At 53.2% G+C, this 12,829-nt stretch overlaps 1 protein-coding gene across 2 annotated transcripts; it reads left to right on the plus strand.

Moving 5' to 3' along the window:
- Positions 1–773: 773 nt before the first annotated feature.
- LOC102696130 (tripartite motif-containing protein 16-like protein) lies at positions 774–10,036 on the plus strand. 2 transcript variants are annotated; one of them, XM_069191996.1, is made up of 6 exons: positions 776–1,633; positions 3,198–3,293; positions 4,747–4,980; positions 6,394–6,553; positions 6,802–6,867; positions 8,269–10,036. In XM_069191996.1, exons 1-6 carry the CDS (start codon positions 1,025–1,027, stop codon positions 8,826–8,828), a joined length of 1,725 nt encoding a protein of 574 aa, XP_069048097.1. In that variant the 5' UTR covers positions 776–1,024; the 3' UTR covers positions 8,829–10,036. The 2 variants fall into 2 exon arrangements, with proteins under 2 accessions (XP_069048098.1, XP_069048097.1); XM_069191997.1 differs by lacking the exon at positions 4,747–4,980 and having other exon boundaries at positions 774–1,633.
- The last annotated feature ends 2,793 nt before the right edge of the window (positions 10,037–12,829 follow it).

A 12,829-nucleotide genomic window follows, 5' to 3' on the forward strand; every position in this document is an offset into this window, starting at 1 on the left:
CCTTGGCTCTGCCTTTCATTATCATCAGCTGCATGCTAATATTGGAACCTGGTTAGGACAGTATCCAGAGTAAGGGGAATAATATTTGTGAGTTGAACAGTAATGCAATACCACGAATGTCAGCTTCGGCCCCTGAATTTATAGTGCATGACAGAGCTATCCCCTTGAAGAGGTCCGTGATGGAGATCGATAGTGCACTACAGACCTGCTCTGCCCGCAATCCACAGACAATAATAGCTCTACAGCTCTTCTCTGGACCCTCCACTCCGAGCTCTTCCCAGGTCAGGGGGAATCCCACTACCCCCACCAGTGTGCAGCCCCACCTGGATGATGCTCCAGTCCTCCCACACACCAGCTCTCAGTGGGGAGGAGAGCAGAGGGATGGAGCCAGTTCAGAGAGGGGGGTTATTAGGAGGCCATGAGGGGTAAAGGCCAGGGGGGGAATTTGGCCAGGACACTGGGGTAACACCCCTACTCTTGTCGAGAGACACCCTGGGATTGTTAATGCCCACAGAGAGTCAGGACCTCGGTTTGACGTCTCATCTGAAGGACGGCGCCTGTTTACAGTCTAGTGTCCCCGTCACTATACTGGGGCATGAGGACCCACACAGACCGCAGGGTGAGCGCCCCCTGCTGGCCCCACTCACACCTCTCCCAGCAGCAGCCTCAGCTTTCCCAGGAGTCTCCCCTCCAGGTACTGGCCAGACTCCCACCTGCTGAGCTCCAGTGGTGGGGGGGGGCTGACAGCCGGGAGCTGCAGGGGGATATAGCAGACCAATTTTCCTGGTGCAGGCAGCTCCAGCCCTTAACAAGGTGCTGAACGCTGAGCACCTCTCTCTGCCAAAGAAGAAATCCCCACCTCTCTCTGTGTGGGAGTGTGTGAGCTCTTCACACCCGAGACCGCGCTTTCGGCAGCGGAACACTTTCCGGAAGCCAGGAACGCGAAAAGAACTCGGTTTCGATTCTGCCCCAAACCGAAACTCAGCCTTTCACCCTGGAAGTCTCGGGGCGTTTGCAGCACAAGATGGCAGATGCCGGCATGGCGGTGGTGCAGGAGCAGTTCGGCTGCTCGGTGTGTCTGGAGATCTTGAAAGATCCCGTGACCATCCCCTGCGGGCACAGTTACTGCGCGGAGTGCATTGAGAACTGCTGGGACCGGGGCGTCTACAGCTGCCCTCAGTGCAGAGAGACCTTCTCCCCACGGCCAGCTCTGCGCACCAACGTCGTGCTGGCCGAGGTCGTGAAAAAACTGGGGAAAACCGGGCTCGGCGCTGCCTCTCCTCCTACTCCTCCGCCGCCGCCGCCCCCGGCGTGCTGTCCGGCTGGCCCCGGAGACGTGCCCTGCGACGCCTGCCCGGCCGTCAAGATGAGAGCCGTGAAGTCCTGCCTGGTGTGCCTGGTCTCCTACTGCGAGGCCCACCTCAGGCTGCATCAGGAGGTCATCCCGGGAAACCGGCACCGCCTGGTCCGCGCCGACGTCGGGCGCCTGCAGGAGATCGTCTGCGGCGCTCACGGCATGCCTCGGAACGTCTATTGCCGCCGGGACCGGGAATGCGTCTGCTACCTGTGCATCCTGGACGGGCACCGAGGCCACGACACCGTCTCCACCGCGGCAGAACGCAAGGAGAAACAGGTAGAAGCCCGCAGGTTGTGGGGATGGGGGATCTGGGAATTTAAGGACTGGCCAAGACCTGCCTTTCCTGCTCGTAAACAGCTGCAGAGGGAAGAGGTTAGCGCTGAATCCTGATCTACAGGTAGTTGGGTGTAAGCCGTCGACTCTGATTTCATTAACGCCGATACAGTTCTGCCCTCCCTTCACGGTTTGAAATCGGAGTCTTCCACGTACATTGTAAGCGCAGGTGAAGAGAGATTTCTAACGCAATGAAATTCAATCAGAATTCCCGAGCAAATAGGGATGAGACAGAGATAAGATCACTTTGTTAGCCATATACGATTTCTTGCATTAGGGATCCTCCGATATATATTGATCTATTGTCCACAGCGTGCTGAGGGCTACCGGACAACACGTAACTGTCTTCATTCAGCAGTGTTTGTTTCGTATCGTTCTGTACTGGTCTGCGATGGTTTGGATGTTTTCCCTGTGTTCATGTGGGTTTCTTCCCAGGATGCAAAGAGAAGCTGGTGGATTTCCTGGCTTCTGGGAAAACTGGCCCTGGTGTGAGGGTGTGTGGGTGTGTCCTGTGATGGACTGGTATTGGTGTGAGTGGGGGTGTGTGTCTGTGTGTGTCCTGTGATGGACTGGTCCTGGTGTGTGTGTCTGTGTGTGTGTCCTGTGATGGACTGGCCCTGGTGTGAGTGTGTGTGTCTGTGTGTGTCCTGTGATGGACTGGTCCTGGTGTGTGTGTCTGTGTGTGTCCTGTGATGGACTGGCCCTGGTGTGAGTGTGTGTGTGTCTGTGTGTGTCCTGTGATGGACTGGCCCTGGTGTGAGTGTGTGTGTGTGTGTCCTGTGATGGACTGGCCCTGGTGTGATTGTGTGTCTGTGTGTGTCCTGTGATGGACTGGCCCTGGTGTGAGTGTGTGTGTCTGTGTGTGTCCTGTGATGGACTGGCCCTGGTGTGAGTGTGTGTGTGTGTATGTGTCCTGTGATGGACTGGCCCTGGTGTGAGTGTGTGTGTGTGTGTGTGTGTGTGTGTTCTGTGATGGACTGGCCCTGGTGTGAGTGTGTGTGTGTGTCCTGTGATGGACTGGCCCTGGTGTGAGTGTGTGTGTGTGTCCTGTGATGGACTGGCCCTGGTGTGTGTGTGTGTGTGTGTGTGTGTGTGTGTGTGTGTGTGTCCTGTGAGGGACTGGTGTCCTGTCCAGGGTGTATCCTGCCATATGCCCGCTGCTTGCTGGGATAGACTCCAGCTCCCCCGCGACCCCTGGATTGGAAAAAGCCGTCAGAAAGTGGATGGACTGAATGCATTCCTTGCAATAGTGCAGAGAAGCCGAATCCGTCATTCTCCTGCTCTATAGCCCCCAAAACAGTGCACAGTTTGTCACAACATAACTCAAACATTTTATGCAGCAACATGAGGAAACAAAACACAACAAAAATCACAATAAGTGATATGGGAGACCAATAAGAGGAGGGGGGTGATTTCTTGCTAAGACTGTGTGGTCTATCACTTCATAGACACCAGGTAGATGTATATTGATGACAACCTCAGTTCTTTGCTCGGTATTTCTCTGCAGGACCAGCTGGGCATGACAAGAGGACTCTTCCAGCAGAGAATCGGGGAGAAAGAGCAGGAGCTGTTCAACCTGAGACAGGCTGTGGACTCTCTCAAGGTGAGCCCGACCAGCAGTGCACAGCTGAATCCCAAGAAGCATTGGCGACCCTGTCCGTCAGACTCCCGATGCTAGTGGGGCTGATCCACTCCGGGTTGTACAGCGACCCCTGTGCAGAGGGGAGTCCGATCGCCGGGCCCTGACACAGTTTTGATCGCAATGGTCAGAAGCCTTCAGTCACGCCCTCTGCAGCCAGAGGGCGCTCCTTCTCTGTCCTGTCCCTAGTTTCCGGTCTGCGGCCCCTCTCTCTCCCTGGGGCTCTATATTTCCGGGTCTTGCACTCTGCCCTCGCTCAGCGTTGACGTTCGGATGTCCTGAGACCCGCCTAGCACCAGGGCGCCCCACGTCCACTCCCTGAGGGCACAGGTTTCTATACGGCATTCCTGAACTCTTTGCACTGACGAGCCCGGGCTAACTCCCCGTTCCGCCACTACGCATAGGGTCATTTTTGCTCTCCTGCCTCTCCACGGTTCGTCCTGTTTTCAGACACCTTCTTGTGAAGGATTCTTGGTTTGTTTTTTTAAAAATAACACCAATAGGATCTCAAAACGATTGCGACACTGCCTGTGCTTTCTGCGTGACCCAGTGGTCACTCAAAGCACTGATGACAAAAAAAAGTTGGTTATGTTACGAACCACTTCTTTTGTTAAAAATACACCCCTGTGGTTCTGACATAACAGACTGCAGGTAGCTGCAAATGACGTTTTTGATCACTTCTGTTCTCTGGCTATAAAGAGAGAGATCTGCTGGGGAAACTGGCAGCAAAAAGAATAATAATCATAATTAATAATCCCTCACACTTCTATAGCGCCTGTCTGGACCCTCCACTCCGAGCTCTTCCCAGGTCAGGGGGAATCCCACTACCCCCACCAGTGTGCAGCCCCACCTGGATGATGCTCCAGTCCTCTCACACACACCAGCTCTCAGTGGGGAGGAGAGCAGAGGGATGGAGCCAGTTCAGAGAGGGGGGTTATTAGGAGGCCATGAGGGGTAAAAGCCAGGGGGGGAATTTGGCCAGGACACTGGGGTAACACCCCTACTCTTGTCGAGAGACACCCCGGGATTGTTAATGACCACAGAGAGTCAGGACCTCGGTTTGACGTCTCATCTGAAGGATGGCGCCTGTTTACAGTCTAGTGTCCCTGTCACTATACTGGGGCATGAGGACCCACACAGACCGCAGGGTGAGCGCCCCCTGCTGGACCCCACTCACACCTCTCCCAGCAGCAGCCTCAGCTTTCCCAGGAGTCTCCCCTCCAGGTACTGGCCAGGCTCACACCTGCTGGGCTCCAGTGGGGTGTGTCAGCCGGGAGCTGCAGGGGGACACGGCTGCAGGCAAAAAGGAGAGAGAAAACCATTTTCCCTCCTCTCACGCCGCCTTGACCTCCGCTGGAACAGAGCCCCAGTGATCGCTTTCCTATTTTTTCCCCCCTCGCGTCTCCTCCTCGCTCAGAGGTCGGCCCAGGGGGTGGCGGAGGACAGCGAGAGGGCCTTCGCCGAGCTGGGGCGGGCCCTGGGGAGGGCGGGCTCCAGGGTCCGGGACCTGCTGGATGGACACAGCAGGGCGCTGGAGGGCAGGAGCACCGTCCTCCTGCAGAGGCTGGAGAGGGAGATCGCCGAGCTGAGGGGCCGAGACGCGGAGCTGAGCCGGCTGGCCCAGACCGAGGACCACGTCCACTTCCTGCAGGTGACGGCGCTGGCGCTTGGAGTCAACGAGATGTACTTCAGCCTCTTCATATAAGTAATGTCTTAAGATGCAGGGCTGCACGGAGGCACTGGGGCCCCGGGGTTCAATGACAGAGCTGGTTCACGGGGGCGCCAAAGCCTATCCCAGCAGGCAATGGGGCCGAGAGGCAGGGCACACCCTGGGTGGGACACCAGTCCACTGCAGGGCCGAAACACACACACACACACACACACACACACCAGGGCCGGTTTTCCCAGTGACCCACCAGCCGGACCGTGGGAGGAAACCCGCACCAACCCGGGGAGGAGGTGCAAACACCCCCACAGGTGGCACCCCAGGAATCGAACCCGGGAGCCGCCGGAGCCGCGAGGCAGCTGACCCCCCACACCCCCAAAAAAACAACTCATTTCGCGCGGTTGTCTCCTCTCACGAGGAAGTCCGTGTCTCGGTTTATTCAGCAAGAGGGCTGAAGGAAGCATGTTCAAAAAAAGTAAAAACCCTTCAAGTGGGGCCTTACCTGTCCCAGTGGGGGGTGGAGGGGTGGGGTGGGGGGCAGATGACACCTGCACAACCTCAGCGAGGCCCAGGAGAGTGTCTGTGGACTGTGGGAGGACGCTGGAGCCCCTGCAGAAAACCCACAGGAACACCGAGAGAACATGCAAACACCACCCAGACGGCACCCCAGGGCCAGAATCGAACCCAGAGCCCCCAGCGCTGCGAGGCAGCAGTACTTTATCCCCGCCGCCTTTATCTCGCTCATCTCCAGCAGCCATATCACCCTGCAACTCACAACTGGCAACCCACTGAAGCTAAGCAGGTGTGAGCCTGGTCAGTACCTGGATGGGAGACCTCCTGGGAAAAACTAAGGATGCTGCTGGAAGAGGTGTTAGTGGGGCCAGCAGGGGGTGCTCACCCTGTGGTCCATGTGGGTCCTAATGCCCCAGTATAGTGATGGGGACACTAGACTGTAAACAGGCGCCGTCCTTCGGATGAGACGTAAAACCGAGGTCCTGACTCTCTGTGGTCATTAAAAAAATCCCAGGGCGCTTCTCGAAAAGAGTAGGGGTGTAACCCCGGTGTCCTGGCCAAATTTCCAATTGGCCCTGACCAATCATGGCCTCCTAATAATCCCCATTTATGAATTGGCGTCATCACTCTGCTCTCCTCCCCACTGAGAGCTGGTGTGTGGGGAGCGTTCTGGCGCACTATGGCTGCCGTCGCATCATCCAGGTGGGGCTGCACACTGGTGGTGGTGGAAGGGATCCCCATTACCTGTAAAGCGCTTTGAGGGGAGTGTCCAGAAAAGCGCTATATAAGTGTAAGCTATTATTATTATTATTATCTCCCAGTGAGCTCTGCCGACACCTCATGCGTGAATCGTTTCACTGAGCACCTTCTCTTTTCCCACTGCAGAGCTACCAGTCTGTCTGCGCCTGTCCTGGAGCTGGGGATCTGCCCAGCTTCACTGTTAATCCAGACGCCTCGCTGGGAGCCGTTGGGACAACTGTCCACGAGCTGAAGAGGCGGATTGCAGACATGTGCAAGGAGGATTTAGTTAAGATCTCCAGAATAGGTGGGTGAAGCTCGGCATCTCAGCTTTTAGAGGTCTCGTTTTTTCTGCCAGTGGATGAACTATCCAGTCAGTCACTTTACAAACTACTGCCACTGATATGAAATCTCGCTACCTCTGTTTATTGCAGATGTCTTCCCTGCGTGTAAATGTTTGTATCAGTACTGCGTTAAGAATATGGTAGCGGACTGGCCGTCTCCCCAGATGAACGGGCGATTTCAGCTTCTCTTTCTGTGTCTGTGTCTCCCCAGTGACTGAAGCTGCACTGCAGAGTTTTCGGATTCCTGAGCCCAGGACCAGAGCAGAGTTCTTGCAATGTGAGTTCCAGTCAAACGTCAGACGTGGAGACTGAATGATACCCACACAGAATATAGACTGAGATAGAACACACGATAGGCCGAGACCTATAGCCCAGCAATCATTGTGTACAGTTTGAATTACTGTATAATGGAACCCTACAGTCCAGAGATCGCTGGTCCAGTCTGGGTCATATTGTAACCCTACAGTCCAGAGATCACTGGTCCAGTCTGGGTCATATTGTAACCCTACAGTCCAGAGATCGCTGGTCCAGTCTGGGTCAGACTATAACCCTACAGTCCAGAGATCGCTGGTCCAGTTTGGGTCATATTGTAACCCTACAGTCCAGAGATCACTGGTCCAGTCTGGGCTTTGTCATATTGTAACCCTACAGTCCAGAGATCACTGGTCCAGTTTGGGTCATACTGTAACCCTACAGTCCAGAGATCGCTGGTCCAGTCTGGGTCATATTGTAACCCTACAGTCCAGAGATCGCTGGTCCAGTCTGGGTCAGACTATAACCCTACAGTCCAGAGATCGCTGGTCCAGTTTGGGTCATATTGTAACCCTACAGTCCAGAGATCACTGGTCCAGTCTGGGCTTTGTCATATTGTAACCCTACAGTCCAGAGATCACTGGTCCAGTTTGGGTCATACTGTAACCCTACAGTCCAGAGATCGCTGGTCCAGTCTGGGTCATATTGTAACCCTACAGTCCAGAGATCGCTGGTCCAGTCTGGGTCACACTGTACCCCTACAGTCCAGAGATCGCTGGTCCAGTCTGGGTCATATTGTAACCCTACAGTCCAGAGACCACTGGTGTAGTCTGGGCTTTGTCATATTGTAACCCTACAGTCCAGAGATCACTGGTCCAGTCTGGGCTGTGTCATATTGTACCCCTACAGTCCAGAGATCACTGGTCCAGTCTGGGTCATATTGTAACCCTACAGTCCAGAGATCACTGGTCCAGTCTGGGTCATATTGTAACCCTACAGTCCAGAGATCACTGGTCCAGTCTGGGTCATATTGTAACCCTACAGTCCACAGATCGCTGGTCAAGTCCGGGTCACACTGTACCCTTACAGTCCAGAGATCGCTGGTCCAGTCTGGGCTCTGTCATATTGTAACTGCACAGTGATCTAGTTTCTGCTGTAGTTAGTAAAGTAGTCATGTTTGCAGGTGATACTAAAATGGGAGGTATTCTGCTTGAAGGATTGAGCAGGTACCAGGTGAATTCCAACAAGAGATGTAGCTGGACACAGGCGCTCAGAGAGAGAGAAATGCGAACACAGGCTCTCTCAGGCCAGTGTGCATCTTGTACTGGACTGTAGCGGGGGCGGGACTCTACCGGAGGATCTGCTCCGGGATTGGCCATCTCTGCCTGCCACTCCTCTAACGGGCACTCTTCTCCCGCCCAATCAGATTCCAGCCAGCTGACACTGGACCCCAAAACGGCCCACAGACAGCTCTGCCTCTCGGAGGGGAACCGAGGGGTGACCTGGAGCGAATGGACCCAGACGTGCCCCCGTCTGCCAGAGAGGTTTGATGGCTGCTGGCAAGTCCTGGGCCGGGAGGGCCTGTCTGGGACGCGCTATTACTGGGAGGTGGAGTGGAGTGGGGAAGGAGCCCAGATAGGAGCCGCTTATAAAGGGATCGGCAGGAAAGGAAAGGGTCCGGACTGTCGCCTCGGACACAGCGACAAATCCTGGAGCTTGACCTGCTCTGGGTCTGGGTGCTGCTTCTGGCACGGTAATGAGAAAACCGCGGTAACGGCGCTCCCTACCTGTAGGATAGGGGTGTATTTGGATCACGATGCTGGGATTCTGTCTTTTTACAGCGTCTCGGGTGAGGGGATGACCCTCCTCCACAGGGTCCAGACCACGTTCACTGAGCCGCTGTACCTGGGCTTCGGGTTCTGTGGTTCTGGCGCTGCCAAGGGCTGTACCCCTGTTTCCTCTGTAGCACTGTGTGCACTCGAGTAGGACCTGGACCCTCTCCACCGTCCAGAGATCGCTGGTCCAGTCTGGGTCACACTGTACCCCTACAGTCCAGAGATCGCTGGTCCAGTCCGGGTCAGTCTGTACCCCTACAGTCCAGAGATCGCTGGTACAGTCTGGGTCACACTGTACCCCTACAGTCCAGAGATCTCTGGTCCAGTCTGGGTCACACTGTACCCCTACAGTCCAGAGATCACTGGTCCAGTCTGGGCTGTGTCATATTGTAACCCTACAGTCCAGAGATCACTGGTCCAGTCTGGGTCACACTGTACCCCTACAGTCCAGAGATCACCAGTCCAGTCTGGGTCACACTGTACCCCTACAGTCCAGAGATCGCTGGTCCAGTCCGGGTCACACTGTACCCCTACAGTCCAGAGATCGCTGGTCCAGTCCGGGTCACACTGTACTCCTACAGTCCAGAGATCGCCGGTCCAGTCTGGGCTGTGTCATATTGTAACCCTACAGTCCAGAGATCACCGGTCCAGTCCGGGTCACACTGTACCCCTACAGTCCAGAGATCACCGGTCCAGTCTGGGTCACACTGTACCCCTACAGTCCAGAGATCGCCGGTCCAGTTTGGGTCACACTGTACCCCTACAGTCCAGAGATCGCTGGTCCAGTCTGGGTCACACTGTACCCCTACAGTCCAGAGATCGCTGGTCCAGTCCGGGTCACACTGTACTCCTACAGTCCAGAGATCACTGTTCCAGTCCGGGTCACACTGTACCCCTACAGTCCAGAGATCACTGGTCAAGTGAAGTGCACACACTGGAGACGGAGCGCTTTTTCCCCACACAAAAAAAAACACATCTGGAATTCCTGTCTGTGTACAGCCAGTCTTTCCCCTGATCTAATGCATTCACCCCTGCCCGAGCTGGGAGAAAACACCACTCGCCTGTCCACACCGACACCTTACTTCCACAGACAGGCAGTGCTTATGTCTTGTACGGCCTTGCTTAGGGTATATCCTCATGTGTCACGCGGAGCTGAGTTCTGTACTTTGTTTCACCGCAGTAATTTGGGTACCACTTTGCTGTTAACGCTTCAAAAGGCATAGATCCATAATCGGTAGGCTGTAAACTCATAGTTCATTGAATAGTGTCTAGTCCTGCAGTGTAACATCTTGGAATGTTTTTGTTTGTTATCTTGTGTTTCTGGCTGAATAAAGGCCCCAGGTGGAAGTCGCAACATTATTTCAGATCTGCGGTACGAGAAGTTCTTCTGTGGGGGAAAAATGACATCGGGAATAATTACAGTTTAGCCCTGATTGACCCTGGCTGCTGTTATCCCTCCCAAAATTTCATCATAAACCCTATTAATAGGATCACGGTTCTTTGACAGCACATATACAGTAATACCGTAAGTGCAATTTAATTGACAGGAGATGTATTTATAATCTTTATAATCATAATCTTTGAGGAAAACAGGTCAGAGTGTTGCTACAGAGGCCTACATTTATTTAACTGTTTTTTTATCAAAACTGGTTTTTTAACAGCAGTAGTCGCATATACATTTCCTAAAGATAAATCCATCCGGCCAATTTCTAACCACTGTTTCTGATTCAGGGTCGGGGGGCAGCTGGAGTCTATCCCAGCATGCAACAGGCAGAAGGCAGGATACACCCTGGATAGGACAGCAGTCCATCGCAAGACACACACACACACACACACCAGGGCCAGTCCATCACAGGACACACACACACACACACACCAGGGCCAGTCCATCACAGGACACACACACACACACACACCAGGGCCAGTCCATCGCAAGACACACACACACACACACCAGGGCCAGTCCATCACAGGACACACACACACACACACACACCAGGGCCAGTCCATCACAGGACACACACACACACACACCAGGGCCAGTCCATCACAGGACACACACACACACACACACCAGGGCCAGTCCATCACAGGACACACACACACACACACAGCAGGGCCAGTCCATCACAGGACACACACACACACACACACACACACACACACACACACACACGGGCCAGTCCATCACAGGACACACACACACACACACACACACACAGCAGGGCCAGTCCATCACAGGACACACACACCAGGGCCAGTCCATCACAGGACACACACACACAGACACCAGGGCCAGTTTTCTCAAAAGACAATCCATCAGCATATCTCTGGGCTGAGGGAGGAAACTGGATCACCTGGAGGAAACACAGATCAACACAGAGAGAACATGCAAACTCCACACAGACAGCACCCCAGGGCCCCAGCGCTATATAAATATATAGGTATAAAATCAAGTGTACAAGTGTTATGCCTCTGCAGTGAAAACAAGAGAGGTTGACAGTCTTTCCTACTTTGCCCTGACTGCATTCCTAACAACAATCTGCACATTTTCAAATACATCCCAGAAGTAAATTCCAATTCCGATTCCAGAAAGCTAGAACAGTACTGTAGTGGGTTTTTCCGAAATACAGAGTTCGGATCAGTTCTGTGGAGCTTCCCAAACTGGGCGAAGAGTTTGATTATTCAATAATTAGAGAACAAACCTATAAAACATCAATGTGTGTGTGTTTTTTTTTTTTTTTGTTCGGCTCGATTGAAGAGTTTATTGAATCCAAAATAGAAAAATAACAGTAAAATTAAGACATATACAGCATTTACACTGTTTAATGGCACTGATACGAAATCCCAAAGACATGTTTTTTTGCGAGAACATCGATTTCTGAAACGGCGCGGAAGCGACGCGGGAGATGCCCACAGAGCCCCGTGACTAAGCGTGCTCGTTTTGGAAAGTTTTTTTGTCGGGAAAGCTGGGGTGGATGCAGTCTGCTTGGCCTTAAAATGAGCTAAAAAAGGAGTCTTCCGTCACCGTGTGAAGCGAACACGGGTCTGGGTGAACATTTCGGACATACGCGGCGCATCCGGAGTCCAAGGTCAGTGGTTTTGCACAAAAGGTCCGAGGAGTTTGTGGACACTCCGACTCACGACCGCCAGGAGAAATCAAAACTCAGTTTTCAGTCCCAGCCGGACACGTCAGTAACACAGGACGTCAGCTTCCAGTCATTCCTGATTTAAATTTTTTCTACTCCCGTTTTGAAGGAACATTTTTAACTAGAAGAAAGTTGTAGCACTACTAGGGCTAGTGCAGAAAAAAAAACACCCAAAATTGTTGTAAGGAATAATAATAATAATAAATAATATTTTTAACAGTACACAACGAGCCCTTTTCGTTCAAAAAAGGGGCGCGTTTCAGATGCAGCAAGTTTCCCGCTACGAAAACTTCAAGTAATCCTTATCATCTCGGAAAACGCGAAACAACCCCCCCAAAATATATATATATATGTCAAAACTTCAAGCAGCAACTCAGGTCGAAAAGGAAATAAAAACAAACCAACAGAATTCCTCAGGGCATCGCGACCCCACGGGTGGTGGGAGAGCCGCGCGCTCCAGCGGAATTCCGTGAAAAAAACACTTTCTTATTTACAAATAAGAAAACCCACTGAGCGGGTCGTGGTCTTTTTTTTTTTGCATGCATGCACGTCTCCCTTGGGAAAAGAAGAGTGGATCTGGAGACTGGCAGGTGGCAGGTGGAGACAATGTTTTGGACACACAATTGCGCAATTTTACAGGGTGCAGGAGTGACCAATCATCATCAGGACAGGTGTGCAGGAGTGACCAATCATCATCAGGACAGGTGTGCAGTGTGTTAGTGTGCAGGAGTGACCAATCATCATCAGGACAGGTGTGCAGTGTGTTAGTGTGCAGGAGTGACAGATCATCAGGACAGGTGTGCAGTGTGTTAGTGTGTAGTGTGCAGGAGTGACAGATCATCATCAGGACAGGTGTGCAGTGTGTAGTGTGCAGGAGTGACAGATCATCATCAGGACAGGTGTGCAGTGTGTTAGTGTGTAGTGTGCAGGAGTGACCAATCATCATCAGGACAGGTGTGCAGTGTGTTAGTGTGCAGGAGTGACAGATCATCAGGACAGGTGT

Source organism: Lepisosteus oculatus, chromosome 7 (assembly GCF_040954835.1).
Source record: "Lepisosteus oculatus isolate fLepOcu1 chromosome 7, fLepOcu1.hap2, whole genome shotgun sequence".
Classification (NCBI taxonomy): Eukaryota; Metazoa; Chordata; class Actinopteri; order Semionotiformes; family Lepisosteidae; genus Lepisosteus; species Lepisosteus oculatus.